Source organism: Ursus maritimus, unplaced genomic scaffold (assembly GCF_017311325.1).
Source record: "Ursus maritimus isolate PB19 unplaced genomic scaffold, ASM1731132v1 scaffold_2, whole genome shotgun sequence".
NCBI classification, from domain to species: domain Eukaryota; kingdom Metazoa; phylum Chordata; class Mammalia; order Carnivora; family Ursidae; genus Ursus; species Ursus maritimus.
The window spans coordinates 70,228,907-70,250,416 of record NW_024424452.1 but is presented as its reverse complement, the minus strand read 5'-3'; the positions used below and the strand labels follow the sequence as shown (position 1 = coordinate 70,250,416).

At 45.3% G+C, this 21,510-nt stretch overlaps 1 protein-coding gene across 1 annotated transcript in view; it reads left to right on the top strand.

Annotated features, from left to right (window-relative positions):
- DNAH14 (dynein axonemal heavy chain 14) overlaps positions 1–21,510 on the top strand; it is a 298,523-nt gene that overhangs the window by 261,996 nt on the left and 15,017 nt on the right. Inside the window, exons 77-81 of the mRNA XM_040636128.1 lie at positions 1,462–1,689; positions 7,676–7,873; positions 9,932–10,131; positions 13,682–13,842; positions 14,771–14,967. Of these exons, the coding sequence (XP_040492062.1) occupies positions 1,462–1,689; positions 7,676–7,873; positions 9,932–10,131; positions 13,682–13,842; positions 14,771–14,967 (984 nt within the window). The remainder of the gene's footprint in view (positions 1–1,461; positions 1,690–7,675; positions 7,874–9,931; positions 10,132–13,681; positions 13,843–14,770; positions 14,968–21,510) is intronic.

The window sequence follows — 21,510 nt, the reverse complement described above, 5'->3', positions numbered from 1 at the left end:
AGGTAGGGACAGAGAGCTTCCAGGAACATTTCACCTCAAGCAGGTCCATTGCTCTAATTAGCAAAATACAGCTTCACTTCAGATATAAGCAACTTCTTCCCCAAGATAACACTTTCTCTCTCTCTCTCTCTCTCTCTCTGCCCTCTCCCACTGCCCCCACTCCCCTCCGGCCTCCCCCTGCATACATCCTTCCTCATGGGGCTGTGCAGAGTTTTGCTTTTGGAGACATGAGTAAGAGTCTCCAAAGAATCAGCCATGAGCCTCAGGGAGTGAAACTCTGTGAACATTCTTTCATGTCTGCAGTCAGGCCTCTCAGCAAACATTGCAGGCAGTTTGCATTAACAGATACTGAAAGGTAAACGTGCCTTGGAAGGTAGAGAACGTCTGCTCTACGAGGCGCTTCTCACAGCCACCCAGCCACATTCTCAGGGTGATAAGACTCGGAGCCATTTGGTTAACACTCCAGGGATTGTGAAAACCCAGGTACCTTTTCCTCTTTCCCCAGAGATAATCTCTCTGCGCTCCAGAGCAAACGTTTCTCTGTCTCTCGGTCTGTGTCTCTGGAAGGAGGGGCTGCATCTGGCCCTCCCCCCTCCCCCGTCACCCTGTGAGGATCAGAGCATGAGGGAGCACCGTGAGCTCTGATCCTGGATCCAGAAACGTCCGGTTCATGTACACACACATCCATGTGTCGTACATACAGACCCACACAGATCCGCATATACATAAGGTTTTTATACGTGTGTGTGTGTGTACGTGTGTGTGTACGTGTGTGTCTATGCGTAATGTACAAGGAAGGGAACATTTCAAACCTTTTACAGCTTTGGAGTTAACAACCACGCTCTTTAAAAAGCCCCCCCTCTCCCCACTTCACCTCTGCCCCTCCTCACTGTAATTCTCCTGGTTAGGAAGTCAGCCAAAGGGATTTTTAACGCAAGCAGGGCACTTGGGTATTACCCCAAGTTTATTGTTCTTTTGAATCTCGGTGCTGACGAGATGCTTCTGTAGGCTCCACTGATTCTGTCTCCTGGGCTTGGGCACTCCCCACCGCTTTCGCCCCCTCCCCACCTCCCGCCCCCCACCTGCTGGCCTCACTGAGGCCAAGCAGCCCCCGTTCTGTCACAGCCCCGCAGCCACCACTGACAGTTTTGACGACAGTAGCTCTTTACTGTCAAACCTTCCAGAATGCTGTGCTTCCAGAATGCCAGACTTCGAGCAAGCAGGAGTGCTTTTAATGACAACGTTAAACTTTTCATTTTAAGATCTGAAATGGAACAATAGGAAATCTGGTACAATCCTTTAACAGAAATTTTCAAATGAGAAAATAACACAAGAGTTTTTATTTGCCACGAACTCCTGCAAACATTTACACTCTTAGCCCGCTCTCTGCGCAGTGCGACGCAGGTGTCCCCTGGATCAGCACCTCTGCTCACCTGGTGTTTACTCATCTCTGTCTTAAAGATCGCGGTGGAAAATCCCCAGGGGCTGAAAAGTAACTTACTTCAGACCTTTGGATATGGTGGGAGCGGAGAAGTAACAGAAGAGGTACTTGAAAAACCTGACTGTGGACCGTCATGGAAAAAACTTTTATTCAGCTTATGTGTTTTCAACGCTGTGATCAATGAAAGAAAAAATTACGGAATATTGGGCTGGAATATTGCTTATAAATTTAGTTCTTCGGACTTGGGGGTAAGTGTGATATCTTCCAAATAACCAATAATAAATAAATCACAATAGGATACAAACTGCCTAGTGTGCGTCCACACAGATACTAAGTATTTTCATGGCGTTAAGAAAATGAACTCCATGACAAGGGCTAATGCGGAGAAACGTGGACCGGGAAGCCAGCTTTTCTGGAAACAGATCACAGCCGCCCACCTACGGATGTATAAGCATTTAATCCGGTGGGCGAGCTAACAAGCTCTCAGGCTCTCGGGCTCTTCGTTCCCTTGGCCAAAAAAAGAAAAAAAGCAGGATGGGCGAAGGGAGGGCGGACGCCAGTACCTACTTCAAAGGGCTTCTAAGAGGCAGACTGGTTAAGATGGGCAAGACTCTCAGGACAGCGCCTGACACAGAGAAACCCCTGCAACCGTGTCTGCAGTTTCTATCATATTTATTTAAAGTAAGAGAGCTTGCACTGACCCACTGCGGGAAAGGGGGACGTAGCTTCCTAGTCTTTCTTCACTATTCTCTATCTAGAACCTTCTACTTGCTTGACATTGCCGGGTGTATTTTTATGGCTCAAGTAAACAGGTGGTAACGCCTGCTCTAGCTTCCCCCAGGTTAGAGCAGACACCAGAACACTTTCTGAGCAACATCTTGATTCTGCCTCTGGTATCTGCCCCCAAGACCCACCCCTTCTAGGGCCTCACGAGCGGCTGTCACAGCTCTCTGCGCGCTCAGCTGCCTGTCCGAGTACGTGCAAGCGTGCACGGGCGCCCCCAACCAGAGCGTGACATGAAACAGCCACTCTGGGTGTTTGTCAGGGAATCTGAGCCCAGGCACACTTTGTCCCAACCCCACTCAGAGCTTAATCAAAAGGCTAACAATATACTGGGGGGGAAATACCTGTAGTGTGTATGATGCAAATGGCTAATATGCTGATTATATGAAAATCTTTTATAAATTAAGAGAAAGATAAATACCCCAATAGGCAAAGGACATGGTTAGGCAATTTGCAGTGTAAATACAAAAAGGCAATAAGATTATGAAAATGTATTCCATTTCATTAGTAATTGTGATGTTAATTTTATGTGTCAGCTTGACTGGCCCACAAGATCCCCAGGTATTTATTTGGTTAAGCATTATTTTGAGGATGCCTGTGAGGGTATTTTCTGGAAATTCATATTCAAATTAATAGACTCTCTCTAATGTGATGGGCCTCGTCCAATCAGTTGAAGGACTGACCAGAACTAAAAGGAAATCTCCTGCCTGAATGCTTCGAACTGGAACATTGGCTTTTTCCGGCCTTTGGACTTGAACTGAAACATTGGCTCTTTCTGGGTCTTGAGCCTGCCAGCCTTCAGGCAGGAAGGACACCGTCAGCTCTCCTGGGTCTCCTGCTGTCAAACGCAGGTCTTGACATTTGTCAGCCTCCATAATTACATGAGCCAAGTCCTAATAGTAAACTATGTACATCATACTGGTTCTCTGGAGAAGCCTGACGAATACAGTAATCAAGGAAATGCTCATTAAAATCTCGTTAAAATGAGATACCACCTTTCACTCCCGCAGTGGCTGAAACAAACCAACAAAAATGCAGAGAAGCAGAGGCTGTCTTATGCTGCTGCTGGGGGGCACTTTGGTAATATGTATCCGAAGAATAGATCTGTAAAGAATTTCTCTTATCATTGATTCAGAAAGAGATAGTCACATTTATAGGATTGATTAATAAAATTAGTTATAACAGAGACAAAGTATGATTTCATTTCTGTGTATATATATATAACTCATTTCCCTTGCGGATGGTGTTTTTAAGAAGTCTGTCCTAAACCATCTGTAGGGGGAATGAACGGTGGGACTGGGATGGCTGGTGTTAGCAGGGCACGTCGCCATGCAAAGAGCGTGGGCCATTACCGGCAGCACTTGGTGCGGCCCGGATTCATGGGATGCTGCCCTTCTTCTGGCATTTTGCAGAGAGGCTTGCTCAAGCCAGAAGCAGCTGGTGACATCATCGCACTGTAGTACCCTTCCCCTCCTGCTCTCCCCCCCCTTTGTGAGGCAGAAGTGAGGGCAGCCTTGCCAGTGGGAGAGAAAGCCGGGGTGGGTGCCAAGCTGGCTCACGGTCTGCAGGTTCCTGCTCGGAACTTCGTGGGGAACGGGCTCTACGCACAGCCCCCCTCATAAAGGAAGTGGGCCCTGTGGGAAGTTGAGTTTGGACACGACTCCTCCCACTCGGAGGAGTCCCCGGCCAGCCAGCTGGTGGTCAGGCAACTCGGGGTTTGCTCAGGGGACTGGCGGTCCGACCAGTGCTGTGTCCCAGCCCACAAGGCTTAGCATCAGTGGACCGCACGCAGGGCTATGGCCAATGAAAGCTCCCCCAAACCGGGACTTGAGCCCCATGGACAAGACCAAGAAAAACAACTTATCCAATGAGATCCAGTGACCAGAGAAAGAACATAAGCAATGAAACAGAAAACTCTAAGAGCCCGTAAGGACATACACATTTCACACCTGTACACACGCACGTATGTATTTCGCACGCATGATTTTTTTAGGTGAGCACATATCACAAGTTTATTTTTTTTAACTTTTTAACAGAAGAACCAGCAGGATGGTAAAACTGGTTTTTAAAAATATGGAGAAGTATTTGTAAATACGGAGAGAAATTGTAATGAAATACCATTGCTAAGTTACATCCCAAACTGATAAATGCCCTGCAGGCAATAAAATTGTGCTATTGGTTCGTAAGTCGCTTTATGAGCCGGACAGCGTTTGTATTTCTCTCGGACAGAGTTCATCAGCATTGTCCTCAGAAAGAACCACGTGCAGGGCCATCAGTTTTCTGTAAGTTTCAGCAGCTGCTCTGACAGAACTTTACGTGCTCCGAGCAAGAACAGCGCATCAGCACAAGAGCAGGCGCTCCTGGGATGGTCGACAGGCCTTGAAAGAGCATGTCAGACGCTGCTCCAGTGGGGCATGGAAAAGATCCGTGCTCACCCCTTTACTATTTCCAGATTTTGGAGTTTTTATTTTTTTTTTTTTTAGATTTTATTCATTTATTTGAGAGGGAGAGAGGGAGCATAAGCAGGAGGGACAGAGGGGGAGGGAGAAGCAGGCTCCCCGCTGAGCAGGGAGCCCGACTCAGGACTCGATCCCAGGACCCTGGGATCATGACCTGAGCCAAAGGCAGACGCTTCACCAACTGGGCCACCCGGGCGCCCCCTAAATACAGATTATTTAAAAGGAAGACTCATACTACAAGAAAAATTCCTCTAGTCACTTTAAGCTAAAAATAACAACCTGTCTCAGCAGAACCTAGAGGTGGGAGAGGAAGGTCTTTTGGTGCAGGGAGGAGTCCCTGTGAGGACAGGGAGGGCAGAAGAAGAAATGGGAACATGGACGCTTCCTTGGAGGGCGGGGGNNGGGGCACCGATGTCTTCTTTCCATTAGAAAAATGTTATTTTAATAGGACTTCAAGGAAAGGAAAGATCACCTGTTATGGAAATACTCTGATGTGTAAATTGGCAAAGAAGAAAAAGGAAAATAGCAGTCTGGTCAAACTATCAAAAATAAGGAGGGAGAGAAACAACCAAGTGCACTAAATAGTAGCAAAGTCACGTGGAAGGAATGTTACCAGGCATCATTTGAAATGTAAACGGACTGCACTCCCTCATTAACAGACACGTGCAATTTGTATGAAAAACATTTAAATTAATGAAGACAGCTTAAAACTACCAAGAAACTAATAACAGCAGCAACANTGGCAGTGTTCGTATCAGACAAGATAGAATTTCATCTGAAAAAGCACCAAACGGTAGAAAGAGGAACAGTTTGTGAAGATCAACAGTTGTGAAAAGGCTTGGTTTTAAGTGGTTTATGGATTGACTAACCTGAGCCTCACATCAGCCCTATGAAGAGGGTGGTACTCTCCGCATTTGACCGTTGATGTACAGAGAGGCTGAGGAAGCTGCTGGAACAGACAGGATTCAAACTGTGGTGGTCTCGCTTACACCGTGTGGTCTCGATATTCGTCGGAGAACAGCCTGCGGTAGTGTGCGTACACCCACGTGTATGTGTGTATAGACACACGCACACACATACGTGTATATTACATATGTGCGTATTCCTGTATAACTGTTGTGGGAGTTTCAAAAACGTCTTTCAGAATTAGCTCTGATAAGCAAAAGTAAGACCAATACTAGAATAATACCATCAACAGACTTGAGTAACGGGGGTGTATAGAACCTAGCATCCCCTAGCAGACTGTACATATTTCTTTCATGTACTAAGGATCTTAGAAAACCCCACCATGAACATGGCCACAAAGTAAAATTTATAATTATGGGCCACGTTCTCTGACCACAATCTAATAAATAATAAAAACTTGGCCCCAAAGATCTTAAGTTGGAAATTAAGAAACATGCCTCTAGATAATTCTTTCATCAAAAAGGATATTGAAAGGGAAATCACAAAATATCTCAAACACAAAGGAAATGAGATTCCTTCATACCAAAAATGATACAACAGTACAAAAATATGCTCAGAAAAAAATAAACTACTATCTTAAATATCTTCACTATTAAGAAAGGCAGGAAATTAATATTCATCTTAAGAAATTAGAAAAAAACAATAGGAACTAAAATAAAGAATATAATTTTTAATAGTAATAAAATAATATACAAAAATAGTAGAAAGGAAAAATCCAAAAATTGGTTTTTGAAAATCTGTATGAACCCAATGATTTCTGGGAAAACATGAATTATCAAAATTGACTCGAAAAATTATGGAAATTTTGAATACACCAATTGCTACAAAACGTTGCAAATAACACCAGAATGAAATGGTTTCCTGGCTTAGTTTACTCTAGACTTTAAGAAACAGATATAAATATTACTTAAGCTGTTCCAAACCTTAGAAAAAGATGGCAATCTCCCCAATTCATTTTATGAAACCATAATTTTAATATGAACAACTGATGAAAATATTATATGTAAGAAAATAGGCTAATTTTACTTAGAACTTGATGTAAAAATCCTATATAACCTATTAATAGGCTTCAGCAATGAATCAGAAGAATAATACTCTATGATCAAGTAGGGGTTATTCCGAGAATGGCTCGATATCTGGAAATCCATAACTCACGCCACATGGTCACATCAGTAGATGCAGAAAAGGCTTTTGTTATGAATTCCGGCACCATTCCTGACAAGAACTCCAAAATACAGGATTAAAAGGGATTACTTAAATATGGAAAAGACCACCAAAAAACTGTAGCAAATATTTTAAATAGCTAACACTAAAGTTGTTTTTATTAAAATCCAGAATCAAAAAAAAAAAAAAAAAAGAATCAGTCACGTTGCCTATTCTCACATTGACATTCAGCATTGCCTTAAAATCTCTAGTCAACGCGGGACTAAGGATACATAATCCATGTCAACGATGTAAAATGATGTTCATGCATATTAATGAGGGAATAAGAAGAAGACTGTATATAAGAGATCCACTGCCCAGTTGCAGGGCAACAACAAAAAAGAATTAATGGATGAAAATGTATATCCTAGTATTTTTATTTCTCTTGCTATTTCCGTTTATGGTTGACTCTTGAAATGCAGGATCGGGGCACCGACCCCCTGTGTGGTTAAAATCCACTTACAATTTTTGACTCCCCCCCCCCAAACATAACTAATAGCCAACTATTGACCGGAAGCCTTACCGATAACCTCAACAACAGTTGATTAACAGGTATTTGTATGTTGTATGTATGATACACTGTGTACCTATAATAAAGTCAGCCCGAGAAAAGAAAATGTTATTGAGAAAATCGTAACAGAAAATACATTCACAGGACTGTGAAAAAACCCACATAATTCAAACGCATTGCTGTTCACGGGTCAACTGTATTTTTAAAGAGAAAACATCCATGGCTGTTTGAGAAATGATGATTTTATGTTAATACATTCCAGTGAGCTACAGACATGTTCTGAAATAATAAAAACTGGTGGATTTTCTAAAGGTCTCCATCAAGATTTTGGAAAATGCCCTGAGCACACGGTCCAGTATCTCGTGGCCGACACTGCGCTACCTGATTGGGGAAGTGATTTATGGTGGCCGGGTGACCGACACGTGGGACAGGCGATGTTTGAACACCCTTCTCTACAAATTTTGTAATCCTGAAGTGCTGAGAGATGATTTCAGTTTCTCCAGTGACGAGGTAAGAAAATGTATTTCCTCACATCACTCGCTTACCTGAATGGTGTTACGTTATTTAAAGTCTGCATTTTAGAATTTTTAATTTTAGAATTAATTAGAATTTAATTCTAAGAAATTTTAATGTTCTTAGAATTTAATTCTAAGAAATTTTAATGTTCCCTTTCAATGGCTTTTATTAACTTCCAGTGTTTCTTTAAAGATTTCATTTATTCATTTTAGAGAGAGCAAGAGTGAGAGAGCGAGAGCAAGAGAGCACACACAGAGGCAGAGGGACAGAGAGAGAGAGAAGCGGATTCCCCACTGAGCAGGGAGCCCGATGCGGGACTCGATCCCAGGTCCCTGAGATCATGACCTGAGCCAAAGGCAGACCCTTAACTGCCTGCGCCACCCAGGCGTCCCTATTAACTTCTAGTCTCCCAGAAATAATTCAGCGTTACTCTGGCAGTTAACATTTCATCTATCCATCCGTACTCTCAAGGCCAGAGAAGACCTGGATATGACCTCTGTGTCCTCGATTATCCCGATTTACAGCAGTTCCCTGACCTCATCATGCCATTGTGAAGATTTATGCACCCAGCATCCGAGCACCCAGATACATCCATCTTCCATCACCTCCCCTGTGCAAACCCCTGTGCCTCTATAGACCTGTCCCTTTGAAGAGACCCAAACAGAAGGCCCCTAGTCCCCACACATTCTGCGATCCTATTGGGTGAAGGTCGCCAGCTCCGGGCCTGGGACCCCGGTGTCACTTCCTGGGAGCCCTCAGAGGTCCCTGTCCCCATGCACCGGGCTCTTGGCTCTGCCCTCTGCGCCATCCTTCCAATTCTATAGAAAGGGGCCCATGTTTATGGCTCAGCAGTTTCTTCAGCACCTTCCTTTCTGCAGTCGAACTGCAGTCTGACATCCTTTCCACATTCTACTGTCTCTGTCCGTTTCAGACCAAGCTGATACAGTTCATTTTTGAACTCTGAGTTTCTGGAATCAGTTTGTCATCTTCTCCAATAAAGGTGCACCAGCACATACCCCCGGGGCAGCTCAGCTGTCGTGGTGGCTCAGGGTTCCCCGGGAGTTACGCCCAAGACGTCGGCTGGGCTGCGGTCATTAGGGCTTCCCTGGGGCGGGAGAAGCCACTTCCAAGCCACTCACAGGACTGATGGCCAGAAGCCTCAGTGCTTCCACATTCGGGACCTCGGGGGGCAGCGCGGGGGTGGCTCCCGACCACCATCGATAGGGGTGTCTGAGGATCGGGGTCGTGCAGCTGGCTACCCCCAGAGCAACCAACCCACCAGAGAGAAACGAGGCTGCGGCACCGTGTACGAGCTGGTCCCCAGCCACACGCCGTCCCCTCCGCTCCGCGTTCTGTGGGAAGAAGCAGCCACGCAGTCCAGCCTCCATTCCAGGAGAGGAGAAGTGGCTCCGTGTTTCAAAGGGATGGAGTCAAAGATAGTCACGTTCATCACCATCGCTAAGTAGGGCTTTGAAGGCACAGGCTCTCCCAGTTAGATGTGACTGTGAGAGTCGGCCTTACGGAGCAGCACCGGCTTCGGCTGATCCCGGGAGATGCTGCTGGTGGATGGGAAAGAAGCTCTCCCGCGCCCAGTAAGGAGCTTGTCAATTATTAAAAATTGTATTATTGTATCACTGGAATTTTGCACCTTTTGACCATGTTCCCGCATTTTGCCCATCTCCCACCTCCCAAGTGGTCAGAAGGATTCTTCAGCTCAGTGTCCCGTTCCCTCTCCAGGTCTCACCACAGTACTCTGGTGTGTGAGGGCCTGACCGCATCCGCTCCCCGGAGGCATGGTTCATGGAGACACGGGTGGTGAGAAGCCACCCACTGGCCCTTAACGTCTCTCTTTTCCCAACAGGAAAGTTATTGAGCAGATCAGTACAACCGCACTTTGCAAGCAAAGTCCCAGATGTCGCTTTTGACAGAAGTGTCTAGAATATGGCACCTAGAACTAAGAAGAGCCTTCTGTATATGTTTTATGGGAAGCAGTGTCTTATGGAAAATAGGTCTCGCTCGGGGCAAAAACTAACGAAGTGGTTAAATTTTCAGATACCTCAGTCAGTGCCCAGATCTGCGAGCATCGGCGACTGCATACACATTATCCAGTCCTTCCCTGACGACGACCCTCCGGACCTCTTAGGCCTGCACCCTGAGGCCGTACGACGCTGCAGGGAGATCCAGGGCCAGGAGTTCGTCGACAGTCTCATCGCCATGGAACCAAGAGCCACCACCACCCACCTCCTGGTCAGGTAAGAGCTCACCAGGAAAAACGTTTAGTCGGAAATTACAGAACATTCATAGGCAAGAATTAAATATTAAATGACTAATTAATAACTTGAAGAGATACAATGCCGAACTTGTGGATCAATAAGTCTAAAATATAGCGTAAAATGTAAAACACAGTCTAAAAATACAGAGACTAAATTCTGCAGATGACACAGAGGCGAGGAGACACAGCTAGGAGCGCGTGCGCGCACACACGTAAATATAATTACGAGGTACGCAGTGGGCACTCAATAAATCTTTGTGGAATGAGTGGTCTATACCCAGTGAGTGGCATTTTTAAACTGACTTTGTTTTAGTGTGAAATGTCACTTTTCCTTCTCTAGGACGGGGAAAGACACCTATCATAATAAGTAAGAGGACTGTTTGGTCAAGAGAAGCTCGCTGTGTCCTTAGAGGCCTGGGTGGCTTGTGCCTCTGTTAGTCACACTGCTCAGTATCCTTACTCTACTTATCTGTACCTAGACAATGCCTGTCTACCCATCAAGGCCGTCATGAAGTTCAGATGTTCTCAACCCAAACTCTCCAGCCTCATCAGCCTGTAAGCGTAAGATAAGGTCGTTTGTGTCAAGGCCACGACCACCTGGTGTGAGCTCCCCAACGAAGTGTGTCCCTGCTATGCTCACTCAGATCTGCTCAGGACACAGGTGGCACGCACGGGCTTCACCTCTCTTCCTTCCTCACTGGCTCCAGGCTCAAATCCCAGCTCCACCACTTGACTTTGCAAACTTGGGGATGCCAATGAGGTCTTTTGTCTCCGGTTCATCAAATTTAAATTAGAAATAGTAATAGTGTCTAGCAGGGCTCTGCTCAGAATATGAGTTCCTTATGTAAGTTTGGCTTTTCAATTTGCAAGTCTAACAGATTTTAACAAGCATTTTGAAAAGGTCTTTGAATAGTATTTGGTTCCATCAACAAACTTAAACACTTTCAGACATGCTAATATTCATTACGAACTTAATATACTTCAGCTAGCTGACTCCCAAACCCTCTCGAGTCTTCAATAAGCCTTATAAATCTAATAATTAAACAAATATGCCAGATCTTAAACTTGCTTATATATTTTTTAAATTTATTTATTTGAGAGAGAGAGAGAGACAGATAGCAAAAGAGAGAGCACGAGCAGGGAGGAGAGGAAGAAGCAGACTCCCCACTGAGCAGGGAGCCCAACGTGGGACTCAATCTTGGGACTCTGGGATCATGACCCGAGCCAAAGGCAGACGCTTAACTGATTGAAACACCCAGGCACCCCCTATTTTCTTAAAAAAAGATGTTATTTATTTGACAGAAAGAGAGCACAAGCAGGGGGAGCAGCAGAGGGAGAGGGAGAAACCTGGTCCCCACTGAGCAGGGAGCCCGACGCTGGACTTGATCCCAGGACCCCGGGTTCATGACCTGAGCCGAAGGCAGACACTTCACCGACTAAGCCACCTAGGCACCCCTAAAATCGTAAATTTAAACCAATTTCTCAATCATGTGTTTTAAGTTGGAGTGACAAAGCTGATCTTCAGGTTTTAAGAGCCCAAATCTCTTAAATATCACCAATAGTGAAAACACCAATATGTACAGAGTCCTCAACACAAAACTACTGTTACTATGATTTTGATTCTGTTAGTCTCGTCTACACCAGCTTCTAAGCCTTCCCCACGCTGAGAGATGCTAAGCAGGGAGCAGGGGCGTCACAGGGCAGGATGTGTGAGTCTGCCTTCTCAGGGTGCTTAAGGTTGGAAAAACCCCAGGCAAATAAACAGAAATTTAAACTACAACACGAATTGCTTCTTGTTGGCAACACTCACAGGATCCCTTGAACCCCGATCAGAGTTGTCACCAAGACAGTAACAACTCCAGCAGCCTGTGAGGTGACAGTCACATTACCCACATGCCTGGATTCCAACGACGTGTGCCCTAACGGACTCAGACTCACACACTGGGTGTTACGTTCCGTTTGCTCTGCAGGATAGCCGGGGCCTCCACGGTCTCCCCCCTGGTGCGCAGGGGGCCCCACTCTAGATAACTACCCCGTGACCTCACCACAAGGCCCCTCCTTCTATAAAGCTGGGTTGAGGCCTGGGTTTTGTGGAGAAGAGCTGTGAACCATCAGCATCTTCCATCCACGGAGTCCCTCCTGTCAGTGAGTTACCCCGAAGAAAAACTCTGGAAAAGGTCTTCTCAGTCTGGGGGATACTTGACTGGCCCTCCCCCACCTTCTAACAGGCTCTTAATATACACGTGTATTTTTTTCCACTTAACTCTCAAACCTCTGAACCCATAGGAATCCTGTGCTCCTCAGGTCTTCCTGTCTCTCTGGACTGCGAAACTCCTGTTAAGATGCTATCTGACTGGATTCTCACTAGGGCTTTGGTTATTTGGTGATCTCGTCCAAGGTCATCCCACGGACACAAAATAGACCGACCTGAGCTCTCATTTCACTGACGGAGTGAATATATCCTAACTATGTACAACGTAGAGGGAAAGCTGCACACGGAGAGGAGGACGTCATTGGAAACCTTCCAGTATGTCCCCAGAACATCAGCTTAAATTCCCCGCACAGCCGACACTTCTAAGTAGTAATTCTGTACTTTTAGTCTTAACAAACACACCAGTCAGAGACGAGATGATTGTAAGGGGCTGCTTCTCGTAAGCACGTGAAACCGGTTTATTCAGGTCCCTCTGGTTATTTTGGGACGCTATGATTATTACAGTTAGGCGCCCTTTACTCAAAATGTACCAGAAACTTCTCTGTGTAAAGTGCACTTGAAAGATCGGTCCCATTCGATGTGACCCCCTCGGTGCTAGCAAACATTTGCGCTTTGGAGATGTTTGCAATATTATTGAAGTCATCTGATCTTTTGAATCCTCGTAAGGCAGCCTGGAAGAATCCCACCGAGTAACCCTACTCGCAAGTCAAAAACTAGGGTTTTCCTACTGCGTTGTGCGCAGCTGTGGCTCCCAGACTATCGCTCACCTTCCAGGACGACCCTCCTTCGGGCGTGTGACCCGGGCTGTTACTGAAAGCCCGTCCCTGCCGGTATTTAGAGTCACTGAGCGGGACACAAAGCAGGTGCGCCCCGTGGCCATCTCCTCCGCTCCCGGCAGGAAGGTGCCATCACCATCCCGAGCCCCGGTTTCAAAGAGCTCCTCCAGCTTCCGCGCTTCCTGGCTTTGTGTCCCCATCCACGCAGGTGTCGGCAGGGGAGCCGCCTGTCCCGCTCACTCGTGTCCGCGCCGTCAGGTTGCTGCTTTTCTTCTTCCCGCTCTTGGCACTTCACGCACGCGCATTCAGGGGATGCGTAGTTGACAAGGAAATCTTAAAACTTTAAAAATGCGTGTGTTCTTGTAAATGCCTGCAGCACACTGGACAGTTGCCTCCTCTGTCAAATGCAGCGAATGCCCTCGTCCGCGTCCCGTGGCTCTGTGGCTCAGGGAGGCTGTGCTGGCCCTCAGGTGGGACCCACCAGAGGGCTTTCCCTGTTCAGACAGATCTGTAGCTCATTCTCCTCCTAATTCTTTCTGCAGTGGTGAGCAGAGTAACGACGAACTGGTGATGGAAATTTTATCCGACATGATAAAGCGGCTGCCAATGTCTGTGGAGAAGGAGGAATGTTCTGGAACTCCCAGCACCTTGAAGTGCTTCATGTCCAGCCCCATTTGGGAGTCTCTTTATAAAAGCATCCAAGGTAAGCACAGGACGTGAGTGGGGACCCCAGGGAAGGACTCTGGCAGCAAGAGGAAGGAAGAGTGGAGATCCCACTGAAGGGAGTTCAGAAATACGAAGCCTGAGTGAGCGGGAGAGCGGAATCTCTCTCCAGGCTGAGAGATGGGGAGCAGACGACAAAATGAGGCTGTGGCTTTGTCTTTGCTTCTGTTCTTGTTGAGGCTGGGAGGGGGTGAGGTGAGGGGGGTCGTGGCCCCAAGACTAGAGGGCAGGAAGTCCTCCTTGTTGCAAAGCAGCTCTGCAGGCGGTGGGGTTCAGAGGGGCCTTTGACTCAGAACTCGGGGGAGGACACACAGGGCCAAAGGGGGCGGCGGCAACCAGCCCGGTTAAATTCTCCACATCCATATTTTAACCCTCGAAAGAAAGTTCATCTGGGAACCCCATGCTGAGCAGTAGCCTATGCAGTCCGTGCTGTCGCTGAGTCTGGACCACGGTCAGCAAACCAGGGCTGCAGCCAATCCAGCTACCATTCCTTCTCGTACAGCCTGAACGCAAAAATGGTTTTTATGTTTTTTTAGTGGTTAAAAAAAACAAGAAAGAGTATTTTTGGAGCATAAGTGCTATATGACATCCCAGGTTGAGCGCGCACAAGTCAGTCCTCATTGGCCTGCAGCCGTGCTCGCTCACTCCCGCGTGTGCACGCCTGTGTTCACACGGCCGAAGCAGCGCTGAGCGGTCGTGACCCAGGCAGGAGGGCCCCAGAGCCTGCCCCAGGCTCTGGCTTTTTTGTTTTTTTGTTTGTTTTTTGTTTGTTTGTTTTGGCCAAAAAAAAAAATGCATCTCAATCCCCCATCTGGACACATGGAGCTCCTTTGAGTTCCAAAGCCTGTATTGCTCCATGTAAGCCTCATTTTATCTGAAAACTAACATCATTTTTTGTTTAAATCCAGGCTATGATCCCCTCATTCATTGCGCCTTACTGACCTTTCTGAGTCAAGAAATTGAACGGTTTGATACGTTCTTATTGGTTGTGCATAAATCTTTGAAAGACCTTCAACTTGCAATAAAAGGAGAGATCATCCTCACCCAAGAACTGGAAGAAATCTATGGCTCTTTCCTTAAGACTTGCGTACCTACCCTGTGGCAGGTAAGCACTACCGGTCCTTCTGCTTTTTAAAGATTGAATTTATTTATGGAACAGAAAGAGAGCGAGCGCGCGCGCACGAGCCGGGGGAGGGACAGAGGGAGAAGAAGCAGACTCCCCCGCTGAGCAGGGAGCCCGACGCAGGGCTCAAACCCAGGACTGTGGGATCATGACCTGAGCCAAAGGCAAATGCTTCACCAACGGAGCCACCCAGGCGTCCCAAGAGTCTGTTTCTTAAATTCCACATATGAGTGAAACCAAATGGTACTTGTCTTCCCATGCCTGACTTATTTCACTTAGCGTCACACTCTAGGTCCATCCATGCTGTTGCAAATGGCAAGATTTCATCCTTTTTTCTGGGGGAATAACCTTCCATTGTGCCTATGCACCGCATCTTATCCATCCATCTATCCAAGGACGCTCGGGTTGTTGGTTATATTGGTCTTGGTGTAGACAGTGCTGCAATAAACACAGGGGTGCAGAGATCTTTGAATTCGTGTTTTTGTATCCTTTGGGTAAATACCTGCTAGTGGATTAATGGAAACGCAGTAATTGTATTTTTAATGTTTTGAGGCACCTCCATACTGTTTCCAGCGTGCTGCACCAATCTGCATTCCCACCAACAGTGCACGAGGGTTCCTTTTTCTCCACATTCGTTTCAACACCTGTTGTTTCTTGTGTTTTTAATGTTAGCCATGCTGACAGGTGTGAGGTGGTGTCTCATTGTGTTTTGATTTGCGTTGCCCTGATGATCAGTGATGAGCATCTTTTCATGTGTGTTGGCCATCTGCATGTCTTTTTTTTCAAAAAAGATTTCTTTATTGGAGAGAGAGCACAAGCAGGGGGAGGTGGAGAGGGAGAAGCAGAGAGAGAATCTCAAGCAGACTCCCCGCTGAGCCCGGAGCCCAATGCAGGGCTTGATCTCATGACCCTAAGATCACGACCTGAGCTGAAACCAAGAGTCAGGTGCTCAACGGATGGAGCCACCCAGGTGCCCCTGGCATGTCTTTGTAGAAATGTCTGTTCATGTCTTCTGCCCATTTTTTAACTGAATTATGTTTTTGGTGTTGAGTTGTGTCAGTTCTTTATATATTTTGGATACTAACCCTTTATTGCATATGTCACTTTCAAACATCTCCCATTCCATTGGCTGCTGCTTTCAGTTTTGTTGTTTCCTTCACTGTGCAGAAGCTTTTATTTTGATGAAGTCCCACTAGTTTATTTTTGCTTTTGTTTCTCTTGCCAATCTAGAGACCGATCTAGAAAAAATGTTGCTACAGCTGATGTCAGAGACATGACTGTCTAGGATTTTTAGGGTTTCAGGTCTCCTGTTTATGTCTGTAATCTACTTTGAGTTTATTTTCGTGTGTGGTATGAGAAAGTGGTCCAGACCCACTCTTTTGCATGTAACTGTCCAGTTTTCTCAATGCCATTTGTTGAAGAGACGGTCTTTTTCCCGCTGTATTTTCTTTCCTCCTTTGTTGAAGAGTAATTGACTATATAACTGTGACCTTATTTCTGGGCTCTCCATTCTGACCCATTGATCTGTGTGTCTGTTTTTGTGCCAGCACCGTACTGTTTCGATTACTACAGCTTTGTTGTGTATCTTGAAATCTGGGATTGCGATTGGATGGAAATCTTGGATTGTTCTTTTTCAAGATTGCTTTGGCTATTTGGGGTCTTTTGTGGTTCCATACAAATTTTAGGATTGTTTATCATAGTCTTGTGAAAAATGCTGTTGGTACTTTGATAGGGATTCCATTAAATCTGTAGATTCCTTGGGGTAGTGTGGACATTTTAACAATATTCTCCCAGTCCATGAGTATGGAATAGCTTTCCATTTGTTTGTGTCCTCTTCGATTTCTTTTGTCAGTGTTTTATAGTTTTCAGAGTACACATCTTTCACCTCTTTGGTTAGGTTTATTCCTAGGTATTTTATTATTTTTGCTGCAGTTGTAAATAGGGCGGTTTTCTTAATTTTTCTTCTTCATTATTGGTGTATAGAAATGCAATGGATTTCTGTATGTTGATTTTGTATCCTCCAACTTCACTGAATTTGTTTATCAGTTCTAGCAAATTTTTTTTTGGTGGAACATTTAGGGTTTTCTATATATAGTACCATGTCATCTGCAAATAGTACAGTCTGCCTCTTCCTTGCCGATTTGGATGCCTTTTATTTCTTGACTGATTGCTGTGGCCAAGACTTCCATACTGTGTTGAATAAAAATGAGTGGACACCCTTGTCTTGTTCCTGATCTTAGGGGGAAAGTTCTCAGGTTTTCACCATTGAGGATGATGTTAGCTGTGGGTTTTTCATATATGGCCTTTATTATGTTGAGGTACGTTCCATCTAAACCTACTTCGTCAGGGATTGTTTTTTTTTCCATGAATGGCTGTTGTACTTTGTCAAATGTTTTTCGGCACCTGTTGAAAGTGTTACGTGGCTTTCACCCTTGCTTTTGTTGATGTGATGCATCACGTTGATTTGTGAGTATTGAGCCACACCTGCATCCTGGGAATAAATCCCACTCCATCGTGATGAATAATTTTTTTAATGTATTGTTGGATTCGGTTTGCTAGTATTTTGTCAAGGATTTTTGCATCTATGTTCATCATGGATATTGGCCTGTAGTTCCGTTTTGTATATGGGGGGCTCTCTATCTGGTCTTGGTATCAGGTAATGCTGGCCTCAGAATGAATTTGGAAGCTTTTCCTTCTTGTATTTTTTTTTAAAGATTTTATTTATTTATATGACAGAGAGAGACAGCCAGCGAGGGAGGGAACACAAGCAGGGGGAGTGGGAGAGGAAGAAGCAGGCTCATAGCGGAGGAGCCTGATGTGGGGCTCGATCCCATAATGCCAGGATCACGCCCTGAGCCGAAGGCAGAAGCTTAACCGCTGTGCCACCCAGGCGCCCCATCCTTCTTGTATTTTTTGGAATAGTTTGAGAGGAATAGGTATTAACTCTTCTTTAAATGTTTGGTAGAATTTCCCTGGGAAGCTGTCAGGTCCTGGACTTTTGTTTATTGGGAGCTTTTTGATTTAATTACCAGCAAGTAAATTGAATCAGTAATCTGTTGAAATTTTCTACTTCCTCCTGATTGAGTTTTGGGAGGTTTTATGTTCCTAGGAATTGACCCATTTCTTCTAGGTTGTCCAGTCTGTTGGCACATAATTTTACATAATCTCTCATAATCCTTTGTTCTCTCCTGGTGCTGGTTATTATTTCTCCTCCATTGATTTGATTATTTGAGTGTTCTCTCTCTCTTTCTCTCTTTCTCTTTGAGGAGTCTGGACTAGTTTTATCAATATTGAACTTTTCAAAACTCCAGCTCCTGGCTTCGTTGATCTGTTCTACTGGTTTCTAACCCCTACTTCATTTATTTTTGCAGTTATCTTTCTTATTTCCTTCCTTCTACTGGTTTTGAGTTTTATTGTTCTTTTTCCTGCTCCTTTTAGGTGTGAGGTTACATCATTTGAGATTTTTCTTGCTTCTTGAGGTAGCCCTGTGTTGCTATAAACTCCCCTCTTAGAACAGCTTTTTCTGCATCCCAGAGATTTGGGACTGCTAGATTTTCGTTTGTCTCCATGTATTTTTTTTTAATTTCTTCTTTGATTTCTCGGTTGACCCATTCATTTTTTTTTTCAGTAGCATGTATTTAACCTTCATATACTTGTGTTCTTTCCAGATTTTTTTTTCTTGGGGTTAACTTCTAGTTTCATAGCACTGTGGTCAGAAAAGATGCATGGTATGACTTCAGTCTTTGAATTTGTCAAGACTCACTTTGTGGCCTAATATGTGATCTACTCTGGGGAAGCTCCTTGTGCACTTGAAAACGATGTGTATTCTGATTTAGGATGGAATGTTCTGAATAGAGCTGTGAGACCATCTGGTCCAACGCATCATTCAAAGCCACTGTTGCCTTACGGATTTTCTGTTCGGATGATCTGTCCACTGATGTAAGTGGGGTGGTAAAGTCCCCTCATATTATCGTATTATCTATTTCTTCCTTTGTTTATTAGCTGCTTTATGTATTTGGGTGCTCTGATGTTGGGTGCCTAAATATTCACAATTGTTATATCTTGTTGCATTGTCCCCGGTATGATTATATAGTGTTCTTCTTCGTCTCTTGTTATAGTCTTTGTTTTATTTATTTTTTTTAAAGATTTTTATTTATTTATTCGACAGAGATAGAGACAGCCAGCGAGAGAGGGAACACAAGCAGGGGGGTGGGAGAGGAAGAAGCAGGCTCCCAGCGGAGGAGCCTGATGTGGGGCTCGATCCCATAACGCCGGGATCATGCCCTGAGCCGCAGGCAGACGCTTAACCACTGTGCCACCCAGGCGCCCCTAGTCTTTGTTTTAAAGTCTATTTCATTCAGTATTAGAATTGTTATCCTGGCTTTCTTTTCACTCCATTTGCATGATAAATGTTTTCTGTCCCTTCACTTTCAATCTCCAGGTGTCTTTAGGACTGAAATGAGTCTCTTGTAGGCGGCATGTAGATGGGTCTTGCTTTTTTATCCATTCTGTCCCCTTATGTCTTTTGCTTGGAGCATTGAGTCCATTTACATTCACAGTAATTATTGACAGGAATGTACTTATTGCCATTTTTTTACTCATTTTATGGTTGTTTTTGTCGTTCTTCTCTGTTCCTTTCTTCTCTGGCTCTTCTGTTTGTTGGTTTTCTTCAGTGATATACTTGGATTTCCTTCTCTTTATTTTTTGCATATCTATTACCGGTTTGTGGGGTTTGCTGTTTTTCTTTTTTTTAACAGAGTGAAGGGGAAGGGCAGAGGGAGAGGGAGAGAATCTCAAGCAGGCTCCACACTCAGCGCAGAGCCCAACATGGGGCTCAATCCCAGGACCCTGAGATCATGGCCTGAGCTGAAATCAAGAGTCAGAAGCTTAACTGACTGAACCACCCAGGTGCCCCTCTATTACCAGTTTTTGATTATGGTTACCATTCAGTTTGTATGTAACATCCTGTGTGTGGAGGGGTCTGTATTAAGTTGATGGTCGCCTACTTTCGAACCCATTCTAAAAGCACTAAATTGTTACTACTCCCCGTGCCTTATGTATATGGTATCATACTTTACATCCTTTTATTTTGTGAGTCCCTTGACAGATTTTTACACGTATAGTTACTTTTACTGCTTTTGTGCTTTCCCGGTTTTGTGTTTCCACTCAGAAGCCCCTTTGTCACTTCTTGTAGGGCTGGTTTAGTGGCCATGAATTCCTTTAATTTTTGTTTGGGAAAATTTTTTTCTCTCCTGTTCTGAATGATAGCCTTGCTGGATAGAGTATTCTTGGCTACAGATTTTTACTTTTAGCACTTTGTGGGCCAGATGCGAGCAGCAGGGTATAATCAAAGTTTCTGCTGAAAAATCCACTGATAGCCTTATGGGGTTTCCCTTGTTTGCAACTGTTTTCTTTCCTCTTGCTGCTTTTAGAATTCTCTCTGGATCACTGCCTTTATTCACTTCGTGTCTGGGTGCAGACCTCCTTGGGTTGGTTTTGTTGGGGGCTCTCTGTGCTTCCTGGATCTGGATTTCTGTCTCCTTCCCCAGATTCAGGAAGTTTTCAGCTATCATGTCTTCAAATATTTGTTCATACTATTTCTTCAAATAGACTGCTATATACACAAATTCCCTGTTTCTCTCTCTTCTCCTCCTGGGATCCCAATCATGCAACTGTTACTCTTCTTGACAGTGTTGCTGAGTTCCCTGGGTCTATCCTCTCTCTCTCTCTCTCCCTCCCTCCCCTGTTCAGCTTGATTGCTTTCCATGACTCTGTCTTCCAGGTTGCTGATCCAGTCTCCTGCTTCCTCTAGTCTACTGTTTATTCCATCTAGTGTATTTTTAATTTCATTTATGGAGTTCTTCATATCTGATCGGTTCTTTGCTTTCTATCTTTGTGGAGGGTCTCACTGAGGTCTCCACTCTCTTTTTAAGTCTAGTATCTGTAGGACCATTACTTTATATCTCTATCAGGCATGTTACTTATCTCCATTTCACTTAGATTTCTTGCTGTGATTTTTGTCCCGTTCTTTGATTTGGGGCCTGTTCCTTTCTCCTCTTTTGTCGACTCTGTGTCTGTTTCTACGTGGTAGGAGAGTCCTCTGTGTCTCCTGCACTTGCAAGGAGTGGCTCTGTGAAGAAGAGGTCCTGCGGTGCAATGTCTCCTCTTCACCAGAAAATGGTTTCAGGGGTGTCTCCGGTGTGCGTTGCTACAGGGGTGTCCTACCGTTGTGGCGGAGCTGCGTTCGCCTTCCGCCCGGCCTGCGAGGGCTCTCTGCCTGTTGTGGGCAGAGTCTGGTGCCTGTGGTGTCGTGGGCCGGTCCGGGGCTGCCTTGGGCTTGAGCTGAGTCCGACCAGGTGTTCGCCAGAGATGAAGCAGCACCAAACTGAGGGCACTTGCCTTGTGTTGTTCCCTGAGAAGCTTCTGTGGGTGGGTGGGGTCTTCAGTCAGACCAGCTGCCTGCCCCCAGCCCACAGCTGGGGCCACAGTCAGACTGGCGTGTGTGCGGTTATCTTCCCCTGTCCC